Source organism: Anopheles darlingi, chromosome X, assembly GCF_943734745.1.
Source record: "Anopheles darlingi chromosome X, idAnoDarlMG_H_01, whole genome shotgun sequence".
Lineage (NCBI taxonomy): Eukaryota > Metazoa > Arthropoda > Insecta > Diptera > Culicidae > Anopheles > Anopheles darlingi.
This window is the reverse complement of record NC_064873.1, coordinates 6,248,004-6,269,607: the sequence shown is the minus strand read 5'-3', so window position 1 is coordinate 6,269,607 and position 21,604 is coordinate 6,248,004. Positions and strand designations below refer to the sequence as shown.

At 46.9% G+C, this 21,604-nt stretch overlaps 3 protein-coding genes across 7 annotated transcripts in view; 2 read left to right on the top strand and 1 right to left on the bottom strand.

The window, feature by feature from the left end:
• Nucleotides 1–3,415, bottom strand: part of LOC125959079 (serine-rich adhesin for platelets) — a 42,075-nt gene extending 38,660 nt beyond the window's left edge. Inside the window, exons 1-2 of the mRNA XM_049691859.1 lie at nucleotides 3,206–3,415; nucleotides 1,698–2,909 (exon numbers count right to left, since the gene is read on the bottom strand). Coding sequence (XP_049547816.1) covers nucleotides 1,698–2,168 — 471 coding nt within the window. The 5' untranslated portion in view covers nucleotides 2,169–2,909; nucleotides 3,206–3,415. The remainder of the gene's footprint in view (nucleotides 1–1,697; nucleotides 2,910–3,205) is intronic.
• A 1,205-nt stretch (nucleotides 3,416–4,620) lies between these two features.
• On the top strand, nucleotides 4,621–15,505 carry LOC125959333 (ubiquitin-conjugating enzyme E2-17 kDa). 3 transcript variants are annotated; one of them, XM_049692162.1, is made up of 7 exons: nucleotides 4,621–4,707; nucleotides 8,813–9,034; nucleotides 9,172–9,463; nucleotides 10,781–10,844; nucleotides 11,243–11,274; nucleotides 11,827–12,010; nucleotides 12,092–15,505. In XM_049692162.1, the coding sequence occupies exons 3-7, from the start codon at nucleotides 9,440–9,442 to the stop codon at nucleotides 12,229–12,231; spliced, it is 444 nt and encodes a 147-aa protein (XP_049548119.1). In that variant the 5' UTR covers nucleotides 4,621–4,707; nucleotides 8,813–9,034; nucleotides 9,172–9,439; the 3' UTR covers nucleotides 12,232–15,505. The 3 variants fall into 3 exon arrangements, with proteins under 3 accessions (XP_049548119.1, XP_049548125.1, XP_049548112.1); XM_049692168.1 differs by lacking the exon at nucleotides 4,621–4,707 and adding an exon at nucleotides 4,723–4,844; XM_049692155.1 differs by lacking the exon at nucleotides 4,621–4,707 and adding an exon at nucleotides 6,572–6,729.
• Nucleotides 15,506–16,062: 557 nt separating this feature from the next.
• The window catches only part of LOC125959237 (progestin and adipoQ receptor family member 3), an 11,093-nt gene continuing 5,551 nt past the window's right edge, over nucleotides 16,063–21,604 (top strand). For 2 of the 3 annotated variants that reach the window (XM_049692061.1, XM_049692053.1), the window contains exon 1: nucleotides 16,063–16,731. In XM_049692061.1, coding sequence (XP_049548018.1) covers nucleotides 16,615–16,731 — 117 coding nt within the window. In that variant the 5' untranslated portion in view covers nucleotides 16,063–16,614. Of the gene's footprint in view, nucleotides 16,732–21,270; nucleotides 21,510–21,604 lie in introns of those variants that run through there. The other variant, XM_049692067.1, reaches the window with a different exon arrangement.

Here is a 21,604-nt window from a genome sequence, read left to right as displayed (position 1 = left end):
TCCGATTTGCTGCTCCTACCGGACTGAGGATGACGATTGGCGGCGATCGATCGATCGTGAACGGTCGAAGGATCCGTCTGTGGTACATACACACAAGCCCGTTCGTCGGTCTGTGCGCGGTCTGTGATAAATAGGCAAGCTGATTTCTGCGTGGAAATAAATTTCTCTGGATGGTGAAAAACTGAACCGTTAGCGGGGTGGGACCACCGTTGGCGCAGAATGTTGTGCCCCGTTTTTTTTGTTTGTGCCCGCCTTAACTTGGCAGAACACGTTCCACAGACTTGGCTCACCCTGGGATGCTAGTGGTGAACATGGAGTGATGCCACCTGTTTTTTCTGTAATGAGTGCCAAAAAGCCAGCTACTCAGTCTGCTGCTAGCTCGCTTGTTGTGAGATTAATGTAAATAGTACTAGGGCCAGGTAGCTGGAAATCGCTGGCCCACAAACCGATCTGTGGCGGCGCCGAAATGCCGAAACGCATGCCCCTGGTGATAGCGATTCTGTGATGGGGTGCAGGTGCAGGCCCAATCGCGGGCTCAAGGGTGCGGAAGGCTGAACTGGTGTAGTACACGCTGTACACACTTGCTGGACTGGTCACGGCGACTGGTGGAGGTTCGGTGGCGGGGTGTAAAAGGCCTCTACGCACCGATTTCATAAACATGCTATCATTGAGCTGCCATGTTTTTTTTTTCTTTTATGTTCACATTTGCTTTTTTTGCTTTAAATTCGTTGTGCGCCAACATTGCAACGTCGCAAAGGCCGCAAGAGTAGCAGTAACCAAGGGAAGAGAGAGGGAGGGGGAAGGGGGGAGGAGGGTTGTCCCTTTGGTAATCGGCAGTGCAGCACTGTACGTTCAACCCTTTGCCAAGGGCCCATCTTTTCCATGCAAACCCCTGTCCAGGGTCACGCTATTACAGCAACAGCAGCAGCCAGGCAGCAGACTCAGAAAACTTCCAAACCCGAATCTGGTTTACCCTGATTAAAGCGGTGATGATGGAATGCGGTGCAACGTGGTTCCAGTCTCTACCTGCAGGCAGACCTTGGATCGACCAAGGACCTCCAAAACATTGGACAGGGAGCGTTGGGCATCAACCGGTGATCGGATCCACGTAAAGCATCGGTATAGCCTACGAGCGGTATAGCGAGCGTGCACCGAAAAGTATTGGTTTGAGTTGGCAACGGTTTTTGCTTATTCTTCTTATTCTACAATCCTTTTCCATCGCTACGCACAAACACGCTGCTCCCAAGTTTTTCACCTCTCCCAAATAGTATTTGATCTGTTTTTCTTCCAAAAACAAAAAGGGAAAGCGGGAGGATGTTGAAAGCCATTTGCGAGTAGGGTCACAAACGATGCACAAAAATGTCACTGTTGAAATCGAGAATGCCGAGTCACCATACACAGGACTCCAGCTGCATCTTTGAGCTGATTCTGTGCATGTTCCTGTGACCAATAGAGACGGATTTGATTGTGACGACCGCTCGTAACGACTGCACAGACTGGGCCGTTCATGAATGGCTCAGCAAATGATTAACTATCCGAGCAGGTAACTGACAGAAGTTATAGTTGTTGTTTTTTATCGACAATTAATGCCTGCGCTCATGTAGTAGCCGTATACTGTTCGTAACAACCCTCGCGGATACAAGTCAATCTCCCCGAAAACGATAAAACGGAAGAGAATTAGGGTTACCAGCACTTACCTTGGCATAGTAGAGCGGCAGCGATGTACTGATGCGCTTTGGCTGATTGTCCCGGCTGATTGTGGAGTGTGGTACGGGAGGGGGGTGTGCGAAGGCAACTGGAGGTCGCTGCAGCTGCGAAACACCGCATCCCTGTTGCTCGTCGGACAGCAGGAGGCAGACCGCAGGCGCCTCGTCTGAGCCCACTGGATCATCGCCGCTGGTCAGCGCAAAATAGTGCGGATACCGTTGGTTGGGCACCTGCTGCTGCTGTTGCTGTTGCTGAGCCGGAGTTGGCGGATCCGACGAGCTGTCAGTAGATATTGGTGGGTTCGCGAGGTGCTTTTGCTGATGGCAGGTAACGGCGTGTTGTCGATTGAGCCCAGTTGGCACCGTCGTCGGCTCAATCGGGATGGCCAGGCCGCGATGAACGGCAGCAGTTTGCGCCTGATCCGGGTGCACAAGCGTCCGATCTAGGTCGCTGTCGGACATGTCACCCGGGGCGACTGGCTACCGAGCGTCAGCTCAGCAAACCGTAATACACCACACCAGAGCAGCTAGAGGGCAAGGCAGGGCAATAGTTCAATTGCTGAAAAACGCTGACTGGCTGTGGTTGGATGGTTGTCACAGGCTGTTAGATCCTTCCAAGTGGCCGTCCTTTACACGGGCTCCTTTGCCTTATCGTGTCCCTTAAACCCGCACACTACCGGTCGCCACATCTCGCCACTCTAGGGGCAGCTATTATGCTCGCTGCTGTCTGCTGCTGTGGGCCCACCCCCCACTCCGGATTGCCAGCTGCATGGCTTCACGAACCAAAGGCTGATCGGTTGATTGAAGTTTCTAATCGGATCGGCTCTACGCTGCCGGACGTGCACAGAACGGACGGGACGGATACGTACACTTTGTGCACACAGAGACACTGATGAGAACCGCGCACTCTACACCGACAGCCACATCGCACTAACACGCATAAACGACGCACACAGACGCACGCAAACACACAAGGGCAATAATGGGCGACTGCCGGTCAATAATATTTAATCTTTTAATTCTGAACGTGGCTCCGTGTGAAAGCTCCGGGCGAGCTCAACGTCGGTGTGTCTGTGGGGCGCAGACGGGGGGCCAGCCGACGAGATGAAAGGAAAAGAAAGGGCTCCCCAGGTAGATGCTCATCCCCCCTAAGGGGTATACTCGTCAGCACATCACTCATCTGTTTTCCTTCGTTTCACTCGTCTGAATGGGGTTGAATGTCCGGTTTTTTTTGCAACGAAAAGAACAAATAGAAAGATTAGTTTCATCAGATCATCCGGTGCGATCTAGGGCTACGGAACGGGGGGTGGGTGGGCGATCCGTAGGCCCCCCACATTGGTGAATCCTGTGGGTTGCTGCTACTCCTCCTCCAAGGATTCAATCGTGCAGTGCAGTGGTGGCTGACCCGATTGACATTACCCTATCCGTGTGTGCGTGCGTAGGGTCAGTAGATTACGGCCTGGACGAACGGGAACAGGAACGGAACACGGAACACCTACCTTAAAATATTGGGAAGTTGGCTCTGCTGCTGCTACAGTCCCACACCCCCACCGCGCACTATTTGTCGTCGTTGCGGGCTTCTCCCGTGTCCCGGGTACAAAATACCATTGAACAAAAAAACGTGAAACACATACACACATACACACACAAATGATCACAGGGATTCAGTGACGCGAACCGAAACTGCACCGTCTGCAGACTTTCGAGGCCGTCTCCGTGAACGGTTCCCCTGCCGAAACGAACGAGGCGTGAACGTCGCCCTGTCAACATTCATGTCATTAAAAGATCACTTTAAAACCCCTTAACAATGATGCTGTTCAAGAGGTTCAATGCTTGAGTGTGTTAGTGAGACATTGATGTGCGGGCTAACCGATACTTTAAACATACATTTTTCGGTTAAAATTACTCACAAACAAAGTGTGTATCGTTTCAAGTTTAATTCATTAGCTCAAAAGTAAGTTGGTACAGAAAACGACACCGAAATTTAGCAATGCTCTGAAATGCGCATGCATGAATCCTAACCGAAGTACGACCTACTGTGGTTTTCGAACGTTTGACGAATCGAACTCGAACACATTTGAATAACTGCTGCTTCCGTTTGAGTAGCTCGAGCAGATATACTCGAGCAATAGATGCAAGAGACTAATTCGTAGAAACCCTCAAACATCAAGCAATGAACTCTAATATGGTTCTTTGGTTCTTTGTATAGGCCTTTGAATTGAACATGTTTCTGTTATATCTGCTTTATGATGAGCGAATATTTTCCATTTATATTTTTCGGACTAGTTTGCTGTATATCATGCGTTTAGTGATTAAACAGCAGCAACATCGATTTGATTATTTAGTTTTGTTTTAGCAATGCTAGATGACTTGAGAGCATTCAAGGAAACGAAAAAAGCGTTAAAAAAGTAACCTCCTTGTGGCAATAATACCGCAAGAAGGATATACTTAAAGGTTGACGACTTCACCGTGTTTTAGCTGTCCTGGATTTTTCAGCGGAAAAGTTTTTTACTTTGCAGAAATTACTTTCCGCGTACAAAATTAGCCCCATAACTGGTAAGTTTTAATAATTTGCGTTACGCCCAGTGCATTTCGCAGTCCGGAAGCACAGTTTATTGATATATTGCGAATACGATCGAGTTGCACATATTGCGATTGCTCGATTCCAGAGCTTTGGAGCGTGCTGATCGATGGCCATATCGCCATCTATTACATGCAAACGCATTTGAAAGACTAGCAAAAAGCCTTCGCTTTTCGCTTCGGCTGATAATACGAGCTAATGATGCAATGAAATCTTGTTCCCTGTTGTTTTTTCACTGATCTGAAACTTCCGGTTACGAGTATTGCTCGAAATGGCAATTGCTGCTAAGAACAGACATACTGCCGATCGATTGACGGCCGCTGTTTGGTTTGACAGACCAAGGTGTGAACCACAGGCAGTCGGGAAGGCTCGCAAAAGTTGGTGACCGTCTTTCGTGAGTAGAACATCTCTTGTTGGAAGGTACTGCAAAATTGTTGCATAGTTTTCTATTCTCATCCTACATTACTAATTGCCCTGCTAACGTTAATCCGGGGTTTAAGCGGTGGCGAGAGTACACCCATTATCTGCCAAAAGGGCGAATCAGAAAGTGAACAATGGTAATGGTCATCGACTTTTCATTTTGTTCCACAACATCTTCTACGTTGGTGCGTGCACACATACACGCACTTGTTTGAGCAAAAATCGGATGAGCCACGCATTTCAGAAAGTACCATGAAGCATTCCTCCCTGAAGAAGCGCATGTACGAACGCGATATTTTTTTTCCAAAAACCGATAGGTGCTGCTCCTAAAATGTACGCGCGTATGTATTATTGTGGTGTTCTTTCGCAACGTTCGAGATCAACGTTGGTGCCGATGCACAGACACACACACACAGATACACGCACACATATGCTTCATCTACGGCTATTTGGTGCATCACTCTGGAACTACCTCTTTTCCGAAACCGCTGTAATATGCGCGCGTGTGTGTATGTTCGTTAAGTGGTATCGTCTTCTCCCAACACGAGCGGGATTGGTCAGTTTGCTCACTCACACAATCACGCATCTCAGCACGCATCTCAGTTTTAGAGTACTAGATTGCATTGCTTCGGAATTTGTCGAAAAAATTCGATCGTTCCGAAGCCGTTCGTCACCAGGCAGTCGCAGGTATATTAATTGAAGTGTTTCGTAATTAGGAAGCTACATCCAGCCATCAACCAATTGCCCACCAGGGGTATAAGGTATTCGTAACTTTCGCCCCCGGTTGTTCTCGATAACTCGAATAGGTACGAGGGTCAGCAAGCCCTAGAGTGAGTGACATGTGTGCGACAGTTTAACTGTGTAAAGTAACGGATATGACGACACACCCGGATTCTAGAGAAAACGAACGTATCATATCCGATCGGCCCATTTTTTTCTACGGTAAAGAGGGGTATGGTTTTAAATAATCGATCGATTGAAATCGTTCAATACAAAATCATACAGTCCGTCTTTTCAGAGACGGCCAAGTGAAACGCGGCTGTGTGTAACCTTAGTCACCGTCAAACGGTATCGGCAATGTGGTGTGTTTGTGTGCGTGTGGGCATTCGTTGGATGGCTCGCCGTCCCCCAGCATCGCTTCAACCAACACGGACAGAAATGCCGTCATCCATTGCACGATCTACTTTCTGAAAGGCTGAAATGATGGTGTAAATACATCTTGCAAAACGGGAGAAACAATTATACGCACACAGCAGCAGTAGCGATGAGGAAAACATCAAATTGAACGGAAAGGAAGAACCATCGCTCAAGAACACTTGCGGCAGGCAAATTTTCTTTCTCTTAGCTGGTTGTGGCAATTTATGCCCACCGGTTTCGGACAGATTTTTATCTATCATTGCCTTGTTTATCAAACGGATGAAATATTCTCTCGTTAGATCGTATATATTATTGCCACAATTCCGGTGGCTGATGGTCTGCCCACGAAGATGGCCACAGGGCTGGCACCGAGCATTGAGAAATGTTTAACGAGGTGACTGATTTCTCTGGTCGATTGAGGATGTAGATTAGGTAATTCAAGTCAATTTTCCGATAACCATGGAAAAGTCGATCGGAACCATTTGTTGGATCGGGGAGTCGACGGTCCATCGACGGTGTGTGCCTGAATAAGCAAGAAGAGGGAGAAGGTACACCCCGCGTATTACGATTTGTTAGGGGGTGTGCGACCCCGGCTTAAGAGCTGGAGTAGTAAGCATAAACGCGGCATCCAACTCTACAAGAGCAACTGCTCGAAAGAACCGTCAGCAATTTGTAGCCTGGTGTGCGTGTGTTGCCGCCGCAACCGTAGCTCGAAAATTGCAGCACCCCTATTATTGTCAGTCTCTGCTGTAGGAGCTAGTCACTGTCGTGCGGGCAAACGTAGCCATCTTGGTAATTTCTTTCGAGACGAAATCGCAGACTGGGAGGTTCGGAAGTCTCGTCGTCGGCTGAGTCCGACGGTTTTAAAAGCAGGCGGAAGTGCGCGTAAGTAGGATTCAGTGTTAGCCAGAACTAGACTCCTGTGGTTCAAATAACGGAATTAGCGATCCGCAAATCTCATCATCTTATTTGCTGCGTGTGTGCTTCCTCCTCCGATCCGACGTGTCCCACCTTGCTCCTTTTTTTTCATAGCTGCCTGTGCTGTAGCGAAAAGTTGGCACAGAAAACCGGGTACGAATTGTACCGTGTAGCAGTTTGCCCTCTTTCATCCGTCCCCCTCCCCTTCCTCATACAAAGAACGGTTCGCGGCCGCACTATTTTGTCTATCCAGCGCTGCGAACGCTGGGTGGTCCATCCATTGGAAAAAGTATTCAGCAGCATTATTCTGCAGAAGACAAAAGTGCTAGGTTCGCTGTAAAACTGTTTTTCTACGCGGCCTGCTCCGACTTGTTCGCTCATGTTAGGGAATACATGTACGCGCATGTAGTGGTTGCTCTCTTTCGCTGTAGAAATCTCTTTCGCTCGCTCCCTCCTTCGCTAACTGAACCGCCCTATCCTGCTCTCTCGATGTTCGAATACAATCTTCCGATTTTCTTACTATTTCCTTTCCGGAGAGGACGAATGTGCGCAGATTGGGAGGGAAAATATATATGCTAAAAATGCTATAGCACACCATTTCAGCTCCTTGATTTTGCGCTAACACGTTTCTGCAGCAGCAGCAGCAGCAGTGTCGAGAGAAATCGTTGCCGTGTGACCTCCGCACCTAGAGCCAAGAGCCAAGAGCGGTGGTGTGGCGTTCGCCTCGGATACGAATGGAGGACATCCGTGGTTGAGCCTAGCAGTTCTAGCAAATTGCCGATCAGATAGATTCTAGGCGGTTTCTAGAACAAGCTGATCATCATCGCGAGTGGGTAACGCCATTTTTTAAGCTATCCCGATCGCTCTGACCGCGAGAATTGTGGCAGATTGTTTTACGAAGCGAAATCGTTTCTCGCGTATGTGTGTGTGTGTGTGTGTGTGCATGTGTGATATACTGTTTCGCTTGAGTGTTCAACCCCGGAAACCGTCCGAAAGTGCACGGAACGGGATGAATCTAGCTAGGACTTCCGCGTGTTTTCCGTCTCCGAATGGCTTTTTTTCTGCTCCATCTTTTTCAATCCATCACTCTCACTCTCTCCATGCTCTCTCCTCTGAGCGGCTGTGAACGATCTTCTTTCTTCATCGCCTGCTGCAGTTAGGCCGTTTTTCGCTGAAATTTGTGCGTGTCCCGTCTACATACACGAGTTAATTTCGAGAAGACATTTTTCTCGACAATTTCCTTCATAAAAAGGGAGAAACCCCAAATGATGTGATTCCGTTCACGTTTAGCTTTGTTGGTTTTGTTTTTTCATCGTTCCACCAAAGAGATGCCCACACCAACCCACAATCTCTTTCCGAATTTTCTCGTTGAATTTCAAGTTGTTGATCAAATGAAAAATTCACAAGCAAGGAAATGGAAGACCTTTTAATGGGTCCGAGGACAACACCAGTGTCGTCTGACCGTCGACGTATGCTCGGGGTTTATGATGTCATTTCATTAGTTTTTGAACAGCAGAATTGGATAGCAATCATTATCGCGATGCTGCTGGATCTACACCGCATGCTAACCATTTTAGGTCACCTTACAGTGCACTTACCTTGCCCATGAGTTTCATTGGAGGGTTTCGTTTGCATACTGACTTTCTCGTCAACGCGGTGCCAAAATTGTATTATGAAGGTGCTTTTCCTTCTTTTTTTACTTCTCTATGTATTTATCTCTCTCTATCTTGCGCACTCTCTCTACCTTTCTCTGTCGCGAAAGGTTTTGCACGATCTGAGGATACCGTTGAATGTAACATTAATGCACTATTAACCACTAAACTATGTTTTTTTGCATTCTCATTTCTCTTTCCGCATAAAATAATCTCATGAAACGATTACAATGGGGACCCCTCCCGGATTTGCTGCTGTGTGACGACTACTCTGATGCATCATCGACAAAACCTTTGGTATATGCGCGTCATGCAATCCAACTATTGCCATCCATCGTCCGAATCCATCGTTGGACCTCACATAACCTAACGTGCGCGATGATGGATCGCCAAAACAGTGTGTGTGTCCGTGCAGTGAAGATAAGTTTACGGCAAGGTTTACAGCGTTTGTCAACTTTGGAGAAATCTCCACGGCGTCCTTTGTGCTCTAAGCTCGTTTATTTTGTAGATTAAAAGCGTAAGCTTCACCTGTCCGGAGGTAACACTCGGAAGGGTGCAGCACTACTTCTCGAGTGTTGTGGGTGAACGAGGAGTGTCCAGAGGGAGGTGGTTCAACGAAGGTAAGCACGGAAGAGAAAATGGAACAATCGAAATGGCACGTTCATGTGTTGCGAATGTATTCATCTAAACTTTTAGCTAGAGTATCCATTTAAATTTCTCCTGCTATTCCTTAACATACGTTACATACATCCAACAGGCGAAGCTGAGACATATCAGCAGCGAGAACACTGTCCAGCTGTGTTCGCGGTTTCCTTCTATCAATCAGAACATCAGAACCATTGAAATCGTGCTGCTCGTACGTTAATACGCCAATCAACAACCAACAACTAGCGGCGAGCCAGCCAGAGCACTCTCGGACAAAAAGAGCCTTCGTAGAGTGCGAAGCAACGCCGTAACAGTTACCGAATTCTTCGGGACGCCAGAGTTCCGTCGTTCATTTGTGGCAGAAGCGTAGCTGATTAAAAATGGCATTAAAGAGAATTAATAAGGTAAGCAATTTGATTATCGGTGGGGTAACATATGTTTAGCCATTCACTGCACATTCCTCTAATTTTATACAAAGGCAAGCAAGTTTAATTCCTCCTTGCGGAATGCGTAGATGCGAAGATGCGAAGATTAAGAACTTACTTGAACTGCTACAGCATAGCCTTTTTAAGTCTCTTCAAACATGCTTTAAAAGAAGAAAATGCAGGACATCGGTTAGATGGGATGATGAAAAGTTAGATAAACAAAATAGAGTCCCTTAGCTGCTTGTGTGTTCACGATGAACTGTGAATGCTACGTAACTGAGTTTAATTTGGCAAGTAATGCAGGAAATGTTTCGAATTTAATTTTGGCAATCAGTTACATTATTTAATACCAATCAACGTTCGGATTCAGTACATGCGCTGGGAAATAGGTACCATCGAGTAAAAACAGATTAGACGAAAGTAGCAGACGAAAACATCGAGCGAAGTTATGATCTTCCCGGATGAATCCTAGAACTATAGATGCCGCATCGGATCGGCAGTGGAAAGCACGAGTAGCAGGATAGTTACAAAGGAATAGACTAACAAACATTTGTTTCCATTTTGTTTTACTTTTTGATATTGAAAACAATCCTTCTGGTTTATGTTTTAACTGTAGGCAAGAAAAGTCTAATACAAAAATACTAGAACTTAGTTGTAGCCAATTATTATACTGCGACCATCGCTTTGTTTATTTGAAATGATCGTGGTGTGGCATTTTTTTGTTTATATATCACGGGTGGGGCCGTATTTAATGGTGTGGCATTGGCTTGACATGAGTTTTAAATACTATACCAGTTCTTCCGGTACCGAGATCCACTTACTCAAACTATGACTGAAAATCGTCTGCATATCCGGATTTAAGCAAAGGATTCCGTCTACATCATGTCCATGTGCCTTGACCTTATGGGGTGTGGAATGTCGAGACGAGGGCTAGTTTGTTGGTCGGTTCGTGCGCATAGCACAAGGCGCATATATGTGGGAAGAAACGATGTGGTTATTTTTAGCTAACAAAACACGTTGTCGAGACGTGTTCGTGGCACATATCCTACCGTCAACGTATTACCATTTGCTGTCAGTCGATTAGGATTTTGTTTAGTTTATCTATAACCTGTATATAATCGCCAACAAATCCATATGATTTTCTAGAGTGTTGATTGAAAACTTTAAATCTGATTTATCAACGATTGATTTTAATCAGAAAAACAAAAAGAACCATTTGTCAACAAAAAGAAAAAGTATTCCAAATGAAAAAGTTCCAAAACTCCAAATTTTGATAAATGTCCTTTTTATTCATAGGAACTACAAGACTTGGGCAGAGATCCTCCGGCGCAATGCTCAGCTGGTCCCGTCGGTGATGATCGTAAGTATATTTGTAGCAATATGCACATTGGAGATATGAAAGCATAGATCATGAACTCTAGATCAGAAACGTAATTAAAATGAATTGATTTGGTTTTGTTGTTTAACAGCAAACGAGCTTTCTAATATCACTTTTGCTGACAATTGAGAGCAATTTGTTTGGTGTTTTCGCGCGGTCTTACGGTGTTTCTGCGCATTTTAGTCGACCCTGTTCGCTTACAAGTGGTTTACACTACACAATCAATCCGCTTCTGATTTTAGTTTTTCATGTATACACGCACAGTTCAATTCAAATATATTTTTTTGTCATAGTATGAGTGAATTGAACTTCAAATTTGTATTTCTTGAATGAATATTGAAGGTATTTTCATAATACACTATTTTTAATTTTATTTTCAGTTTTCCACTGGCAAGCTACTATCATGGGCCCGGTAAGTGATATTATAAATGTTATTTTTATAGAAAAAGGATGACGAATAATTGGTTATTAGGTATACAAGGTCGCTATTACAAAAAGAATATAATGTTAGCACTATTTCTTGAGCTTTGACGTGTTGGGTTTTTCTATTAATTAGTGCTATGCTGTTTTCCACTACTCTGATTATGGGGAATGTCGAGTTGCTAAAAAAATCTTTGTCAAACGACAAACGATAGTCACCGTACCAATCACATCGTACCCTATCATACACATTGGAACATTCGATCAGCGGAAAAAATAATCACAGATTTGGTATTTGTAGAACGAAAAAAGAAAAAATACCGATCGTAATATTTAAAAGAGATTTTGAAATAAATAAGGTCCTTGAAGACATCAGTCTTTGTAAATCGACGCGGATGCTGCAACATCAACCATAATAATCAACCAATTATATCTATGTCATATGCGTATGACAGCGTTCATTTGCGCCGATTTTTCTTTCTTTATTAGCTAGTAAAATGTTCACAATAACACATTTCCATCTTCTTCGTTCTTTGAATTTCAGCCCGACAGTCCATACCAAGGCGGTGTTTTCTTTCTGACTATACATTTCCCAACAGATTACCCATTTAAACCACCGAAAGTGGCTTTTACTACACGCATATATCATCCCAACATTAATAGTAATGGGTCAATCTGTCTTGACATTTTACGATCTCAATGGTCCCCCGCGCTAACAATTTCAAAGGGTAAGTTTCAGACACATATACTGCATATATTTCAGCACAAGTTTGCTAACAAGAGTGTGGTGTGTTTTCTTATTTTTGCAGTCTTGTTGTCGATTTGCTCGCTTCTATGTGATCCAAATCCTGACGATCCGCTAGTGCCAGAGATCGCCAGAATATATAAAACAGATCGAGAAAAATATAACGAGCTTGCCCGGGAGTGGACAAGAAAGTATGCTATGTGATGCGTCCCAGTAGCATACATACAACCTACAACCAACGGTAGAAACATCATCAAAAAAAAATATAAAGAGAACAACAGCAGCAGCAGCGGTGACAGTAATCTATACCAGGCAGAGAGTAACGCAATCTGTAGCAGATATGACATCAGCTACAAGAGAGAAGAACGCAATGCGCATCATAACAACATGCTGTCTTTTAATTTCGAAAAATGGAACGGAGGTGTAATCGCAGTTGTCAGCACCGATCATTATGATTCTTCTTCATTTAACTTTTTCAATCATTCAACTTTATTTGCGGTTAAATTCGAGGATATTGTTAAACATCAAACACGTAATGCCACACAAACAGGCCGAATGTTAATGAGCAGAGAGTCAAGAAATATTCTTCGAAAATGCTACTACTAACGCACGATATAAACAGCTTAGGGATGCGGAGCCTCTCATTCAATAGATCCAGAATAATCCCATACATGGCAAACTAATGCAAAATCTAGCAGTCAACTGCTCCGTAAATTACATTGAAATTAATGGAAATGTGGCGGAAGGGAGGAGGGCACGGAGAAAAGAATAGCTAGTGTTTGGTTCGTTGCTTGTAGTGAATTGCACTCTCAATCAAAAATGGATTCAATGGAAGGTGATTTAAACGCTGGTCACCGCGTTACATTATTTATTAATGTTGCTTCCATCTGTCTCTTATGCGTGCGCCCCGTTCCTTAACTTCTTTTTTCTCAATGCTTCAATAATTTTCTTTTTTCTTAATGCGCCTGCGCATATAGCACTTAATTCCATATCAATACTTTCATTCACAAAACTTTCAATTTTCGTATTTGAATTAATAATCAGTTCGCCAAATTGAACAACATACAGATGACATTGTGCGGAAACGAATGCGTGAACATGCTTGATTAAAAGCGGGAGAGAGGTAGAAGCATAAGCAGAGAGGCCGAAGCATAGATAAAATTGCATTGCTGCATGGCCTCCCTTATCCCGTAGCTGGTAATGTTCGATATGTTTCGAGATGTTGGTAAAAACACCTTTCCCCTCCTTCCGCCCACGCTCCTTTCCCTTCCTAAATTATTTGTTCGGAAACCGTCGGATTTTAAGTACCGGTTCCGATTCCTTTTCGCCGTTCGACATTATGCAAAAGAGGAGTGCGACTCGTTGCGGAAAACGGATGAAATTGTGCGTAAACAGTACGTACGGTCGACACACCTTTAAATAACATCAAAACACAAATCACATACACTTCAGGCTGGAAATAGGAAATTAGACCCACAACACTTCATTCGATGTAGGGCAACAATACACAAAAGACGGGAGCAAACAAAGGAGGGGTGGAAGTTAACTAATAACCAAACCCGTAGGGCAAACTGGAAAGCAGCAACCAACAATAACAGAAGAGAAATAAACTGAATTACTGAATTACTGAAGGCGGGCGTGAACTACAATAGAAGAGAAAACCTGGAAATTGATTCAAGCATCGCGATGGTCCCTAAAAGCAAACAATTAGTTTGAGAAAAATTAATCGACTATCGCTAGTGAGAACAAGTGGGAGAAAGAATAAATAGTAACCTTACACACAGGGGAACACTCAAACACATCTGTCTTTAACTGCGAGAATAACCCGCAACTTCGCGCGAGCGATGATAAGAGCTGTTACATTTCTGGGTTGTATTCTGTCGTGCCACGGGGCCAAGATTCTCTTATACTTATTGCCAATGATATAATGCTGGGATTCTGTTGTGTGCTTGTATCTTCCATTGACAGTGGTCGGCCGATTCCACCTGCTATTGCCCCTCTTAAAGAGGGATTGGAAAGAAAAGAGATGAAGATAAAAAAAACTGTTAACTGTATCAACAGGTTTGCAAAAATGAAGCCCTCATCCTTTATCTTTCTTTCTTTCTTTCTCTCTCGCTCTCGCTCTATCTATCTATCTCTTTTCCCATATTCGTGTTTGTCTATAATTATTTATCTTCAGCTCTTTGAGGCGGTGTTTGTTTCATGTTCATTGGCCCAGGGTTTCAATTATTGGAGCATAGGAGTCTGACAGTCATGAGCAACTATTGTACAGTGCGGCGTGTTTAAAATTATCACTGAGGTGCGCGTAACGAATAGAACGAATGATAAGGTAATACCGGTTGACTCAAAAGAAACCGTTAACAGTTAGCGTATGCAATGCCACCCTTTCTAATTGGCATAGATAGTGGGAATAGTTTGATTGGCACAGGCTTCTCTCCCCGTCTGATATCTCTTTGCATCATCTTTAGCCTCCCACCAACGGATGGATAAAAACAAACATAAAAATTAACAGCAACAGCAGCTTTTGAACAAAAGTAAAAAGTATGAAACGGATATTTTAACAATTGCTACTAATCGTAGTTGAATCAGACGGGATAGCGATGGCGTCGTCGATGAGTGGATGTGCGTACGTGCTGCCTTTGTTGTATGGAAACCCGTTTCTCCCTGTTGCCCCTCCAATCCCTTACCCTCCTCCAGATTTCAGTTCCTACAAACCAATCCTGATGATGGTCTGATGAATAGTCGAGAAAAAGACGATGGTGATCATCGTAAATTGCCCGAGAAGAGATGCATACCGCTGCTGTTGCTGCTGTTGATGTGGTTGCTGCTGCTGGTGCTACTGGCCCTCAACGCCTGTTACATTGCAGGAAGCGGAAGAAGCAAATGTAGTTGAAAAAACTGAAGCAACAAGGCAGAGGAGAAGCTCGGGATAGGATATCGAATGTGAAAAGTAAAATGACCGGCACATATACGCACGCACGTACACACACGCTTGCTTAAATCGGTTCCGGAAATCGATCCGGTACAGTCGCGACACGGATCCGGACACATTTGAATTCGACTTCGTGCAACCGCCTGCCCAAAATTTTCAATAAAGTAGAGTGATGTGTGTCCGCGTGTGAGTGGCTGAAACAGTAGCGTGTTTCGTAGCCGCCACCAGCGCTGTTCGATCAAAAGAAAGCCTCCGGCAGGACGAGAGTAGTTGAAGATGCCGCTTGAAGATGCTTACAGAGCTGAGTAATGGTTGCAGAAGACGGTTGTTTCAAGGCAGTGAAGACAGGGGAGGACAACCGAGAAAGGAAGCAGGTGCGTTGGATGAGCTCGTAGCCAGCAAAACAACAACAACAACAACAACAACAACAACAAAACAGTCACAGGACAGGATGGAATCGTTTTTTCTTTTCTTTTCTTTTCTATAAGTCAAATAAATTTAAATAAACTGAAGGAAACTCGACCGAACAACGCAAGATAACAACAACCCTTTCGCTAGGCTTTGTTCTCGATTTCGTTTTTTTTAATGATATTGAGCGAAAGTCCTAGCTGACAAGGGAGACTAGTAAAGGCTTAAGCAATTTCATTGGGCTCATGTGGAATGGGTCAAGCAGCCGAATTCGAATAGCGGCAGGAGCAATGAGAAACTCCTTAAGCATAAAAAAGGACAGCGTGTACGCGCGGGAAAGCGATGATTTGGTGTTTCCACCGTTAAACCCACCAAGCTGAAACGCACCTGCACGACGGGGCATGGTGCGGTGCGTAGCGAGAGGTTTGTTTCGCTGATCTGGCGCCCGCCAGTCGTGTCGATATGCGGAGAGAAATCACAAGCATAATGCGCGCATATACAGAGACACATGCAATCAATGTGGAAGTTGTGGTGGGTGGTGGGGATGAGGGGGGAGGGGCGGGAGAGGGAGGGGGGGGTGGTAGATATTGCAAACCGCAAGCAAAGCACACACGCAGGAGGCACCGGGTAGTTGCGAGTTTCGGTGTGCGCGGCGAGTACCGTCGCCTAACCGCGTGCCGGACTCACTCTACGACAGTTCATTTTCCCTTCGACAGCCGGTGCGAGCGGCTGGAATTGCGACTGCGACTGCGCCTGCGGTTCCGTGCTGTGGAAGGTAGGTAGGTAAAGTGCTTATTGGCAAAAGATACGCCTCTCCCCCCCTCCCCCCCTTCCCGCACTCCCTACCACGCCAACGATACCTTCAACTGGCGCCAACTTTCTACCGACGACGACGACGATCCGCAAACCAAGTAGCAGGAGCAGGCGCAGCAACCGCAACGAAAGAGAGACGAGATCATCACGCTGATGAGAGGCGGTTGTGACGCTTTCTCTACTCCCGGGAGCTACACACCCGACTCGACGTAAGGGATTGTTCTTGTGGGATTGTTGGCCGTCATCGGGTGTAGCCTCCCAACCTCTATAGTGCCCGGCGGCGTGCGAAACCTGCGTAGTGCGTTTGTGCGTAGTGAGACCGGTCTGTCTGTGTGTGTGTGTGTGTGTGTGTCTGTGTGTGTGCGACAGGGTAATACGAACTTGACCGTCAAACAACAACACCCACCAACCTCCTCCTTGCCAACCGGAGCGTGATGAACGAGATTTGGAAGGGGGAACTGCTGCTGCCGGCGGTGCCACCGGAATGTAAGGACACCCACTGCTACCAGCGGCAACCCTGGTATCCTGTGGCTGCGGCTACTGTTCCGACGGTAAGTCCTTTTCACCGCCCTCCCCCCCCCCCCCCCTTCACATCCCTTCCTGGCAACCATGCTGTTCCTGTTCCGCCTTGGGGTCGCAGGAGGGCTAGGCCCTGTGTCGTGCCTCGTTTAATTTTGATTTCTTTTCGCCGTCCCCCCTTCTCGTCGCTTCTCCACTGTCGTCTCCTACCGCACACGCGAGGAGCTTTTGTGCATCGATTGATGGGGTTTGCGCACACAATGCCTTGGAATGCTAGGCGCACGCGCTCGCGCGCGCCCGCGTTGATTACCATCAATTGCCCCAAACAGCACGCGGAACAGCTCTCTCTCTCTCTCTCTCTCTCTGTCTCTCTGTCTCTCATCTCTCTCGTCGTCTTCGCCTCCATTCCGTCTCTACGGAGTGTGCTGCGCACCATCTTGCGCACGCCATGGCACGTGTTAGTGGCCGGCGTCTGCGACACGTGTGCTGTGGGTGTGTATGTATGTGTGTGTGTGTGTCAGCAGGGGAGCCCGAGAAACCCGAACGATCGCATGTCGCAGGCCTTTTGCCTTTTTGCAGGTCGCGTAGTTCCGCGGATATTCCTGGCTTTTCTTTGCTCTCTCTCTCTCTCTCTCTCTCTCTGTCTCTCTCTCTCTGTCTCTCTCTCTTTGTCTCTCTGTCTCTCCGGAAGCCACGCGGAAGGGAAGCTCGGTGCAGCGAGTACTGTTTGAGGCTCTCGATCTCGGGGATTCGATTGAGTTTGCTGCATGCCCCCCACCGGACATCGCGCGAAACCACTCCATAATTGACGCCGGTGGCAGCGCATTTGCTGACAGCGCCATTGTGAGCAAACACTGCGCAGAGCTGCTGCATGCTTTTGTGTTTTGCTTTGTTTTCTGTTGCCTGGCCAACAGTAACCACCACCACCACCACCACCCCGCCAACCATTCGCTTCACCAAGCGAGCTTGGAGTTTCCACGCCAAGCACATATCGCAAGATGGCACCATTCCGATTTGGTTGAGGTGAACGGCTCTGTGAACGGATGGGGGTTCCAACAACAACAATGGTGGTGCCCCGTTTGGCATGCAAGAAACTGCCGCAGCAGCCACCGCAGCCAGCCCTCTCGCTGTGTGATGCTGTAATCATTCGAGTAGGAATATGATTGATTAACTGTTATTGTTGTTGTTGTTGTTGTAATTGTTCAACTAGCAGTTGGCTGACTGGTGAAACAAGCCTGGAAAAGGGAGAAGCTTCGGTTACGGTTTTCCCAGCTTACTTACTTACTTATCGAGGGGCCGACAACCGGCGACGGTGGTCCTTGACAGAAGATTCATGTATGTAGTCCTGTTATTCTGACATGAATCCATCATCGATTTGGGTGTTTTTTTTCTTCGTGTCCCGAAATGCCGAAGATAACTTAACGGGCTGGGTCGTCGTCGGCGTCTGCCATTGTTCTGCTTAATAGCTTGCTCTTATAGTCTTACACATCCGTATGCGATCATTCGATGTATAAAGCGTGGAACAGTTAATATTTGGCCGCACATAATAAGCCCTATCTCAGCTAAAAAAATGACGTATAAAGAAAAGAAAGATGTCATTTTGTAAGGTTTTTTTTTTATTGTAAAGTATTGATTAAAACTATTCCTTCACTTTTTATGATATTTTATTAACTTCCACTTTGACATCATCCAATTTTTTGCTTTGTCACATCAGTTGCTCTCGTTTTGCACATTACCTTCAGTTTCAGTTGGTTTCTATACATTTTTGATATAATTTTTCATTTTCCTTTTGATAATTGTCCAATAAAAACGTTGCCCTAATGGTGAAAACATTTGATTTGTCGCCGCAAAATGTCAAATCCCATCCTGCTTTGGTTATCATCTTATGGGCGAATTTATCTCCGTAAATAAAACAAATTTATCTCTGTAAATTTATCTCCTAAATCATTCCCTCTATGATTGGCAAAGTCTTGTTTTTTTTTTGCACGATATTTTTCGAAACGCATTTTTACGTGTGTTCCATCGTCCAAATCCAAATGCATGTTCAACCAAACAAACAAGTGTTGCAAACACTTGTTCATACAGATATAGCCTGCAGGGATTTTGGCAATGAAGCTGTGCTCTAGGGTCCTATTTGGCTTTTTTTTTGTATTGAGCTTAAAAATTTTAAGACTTTCGCAGTTTTTTGCTCCAACCAAAACGAGTTTTAATAATGAGTGTGTGCATGATTTGTTGTTTCACCTTTTGCGTTCCAACCCGCGATCACTTTTGAAGGCGTAGATCAATTTTGACAAAAAAATTACCACCACTAAATAAACAGAGTACTATGATTAAAATACGCTGTCCACAGAATTGCTTAAGTGATCACTCAGTCGCGCTGCAAACGATTAAAAATTAGCGACCAAATCTTCACTGTGCCATGGTTTATCACCAGCGTACCAGGGTTTGACTTAGAAGAAGATAAGACCTTCTCTAGCATCTAGTTCGAAGCGGGGCGATAGCCAGCCATGCCATCAAGCATTTGCTAGACCGGAAGCCGGTGGGAATCAATCACCTGGAAGTGTGCTACCGGTCCGGAAGGGGTTCCGAATGGCCCCCTTCTCCCTCTCTCTCTCTCTCTCTCTCTCTCTCTCTCTCTCTCTCTCTCTCTCTTTTTCTTTTTTTTCTCCCTCCGACAATTTGAGATGCAATGAGCAAGCGACGAACCCTGGCGCAAATCTGTGTTCGGTGTTTTGTTACCCTCACCCTACTGCTCCTTTTGGCGCTGTGCGCTTCCTCCCCCCCCCTCACCCTACTGCTCCTTTTCGCGCTGTGCGCTTCCTCCCCCCCGAATCTCCCCACCCAGGGTAGGGCTTTTCACTTTTTGTGCAGATCGCGCACGAGTTCGCGAAAGTAAACGAGGTCACAAAGGGTGGGACAGGGGCTGTTGGGCTTTCGGTTCGGTTGACGCGGGGTGGTTGGTCTGTTCGCTGATCATCCTTCTTCCCTCTGCACTAACAGTGCCAAAGTCGAATGTAGAGCTAAGGCCACTCGCGCGCGCGCGCGCTCGTGCGCCCCCGGCTGTTGTTTATGTAATCAACCGCCCCTCCAACTCCAACAAATAACCAGTTCACACATACACGCACACATTTGCGTGCCCCACATGTGTGCGTGTGTGTGTGTGTGTGTGACATATTGTTTGAGATTGTCGATTTGCTCGAAAGTTGCACAGGTACTCGAATCCTTTACGTCGGCATCCGGCCCTCCGGGGGTAGTATACCCAAAAGGGAGGGGGAGGGGGAGGCTGATAGGCCGGTGTACCGCGTGTACCTGTGTATGCGCGGTGAAGCAGCTTCGAAGCAGTCACACACGGCAGCGGGGGCCTGCCGATTGCTTCATCCTTCTGCTGCCTTTGCTTCATCCCCCCCTTACGCACCGCCCTCCCCCCAACCCCAACCTCCGGCTTCGATGACGACACGGTGGCGGCACTGGCTGGCCGGCTGGCTGGGTGACTGGGTGGCTGATGCTGCGTTTGCAACACCCGCACGAGGTGCCGCGAGGGGGAAAGGAGGAAAGGGAAGCGCGAATCGTATCGAAATGGCGTTGGCGATGGTGGTGGTGGTGGTGGTGTGCTGTTAGCGCCTGCCAGGTGCTATCAAATGTGTTTGGTTGTGGAAATCCCCCCGTCCCGTCCGCCGTCGGTTCCGCACCACTACGGTGGCGGTGGTGCGCGGTGGTTGCGAGAGGCACACACACACAGCGGCTATTGGGCCGATTGGGCGCGCGACCTTGCCCGGAATGCCCAGGCACCATTTCGGTTTCGTCGCGTCGCCCCGTTTGGTAGATTCGTATGCGGATATGACGGCAATCCGTACCCCGTCGGCACACATACCGCATACCGTGCGCGTGTTTCGATTCGATCGTGCAATCGATCGATGGATCACTCCAACACCCCCTTCACCCCGACTCCCCGACACCGATGACCCACGTTCAACACGGGAGCTTCCAGCTGATCCTTAACCTTAGATCGCGCCCCAGAGAGTTGGGAACCGGTAGCCAGGATAAGTAGCTCTCTCTCTCTCTCTCTCTCTCTCTCTCTCTCTCTCTCTCTCTCTCTCTCTCTCTCTCTCTGTCTATCGCTGTTTATTGTATTTCTCACTTTCACATTCGGTTTCATGTGGTTCTCGCTATCAGACAGGAGGCAGCGAGGAGAGAGGTACGAATGGTGATGATGATGATGGTGGTAGTGGTGGTGGCGGCAGCGGCAGCGGTGTGTGGTAAGGTTATGATGCCTGAGGTCTCGGCGCAGACCTACCCCTTCTCTTCTTGATCGCCGCTTGTGCTACTGCGTTCGCAGCGATCGTAGGCCATCGCCGCCGCCTCCTAGGGACCAGGAAGAGCTGTAGCCGCGCAGCAGCGCTTCAGTTCGCCTCGGAAGGCCTCCCGGCATCGATCGCACGGTTCGTTCGTTCGTTCGTTTGCCGTTTTTTTTTGCGTCGTCGTCGTCGTTGTCGTCGCGTCGATCATCGTCGGGAGTGTTGTCGCACGGCTCGAATTCCCTCCCTTAGGAACCTGCCTCTATAGCTGGGTCCAGGCGCGCTAACGAACTGTCCCCGGCACACGGGCACCGGAGATAGCGCGCGCGCGTGCTCGCGTGTGTGTGTGTGTGTGTGTGCCCCTGTGTGTCTCAACTTCTGTTCGGTCTCCGGCTTTCAACCACCGTTCTAGACACCGAACCAACGATCAACCGGAGCCGTCAACGACCTGACATCCCTTACCTACCAGGCTCTCTACCGCAATAATGGCACAAACGATGGAGAACTATCTACGCGTAAGGTTTTGTGTGTGTGGGTGTGTGTGTGTGCGAACGTGTGTGATGAGGAAGCGGTGGGTGGCGGCCGGAAAACCCGGAAATACCCGGGGATC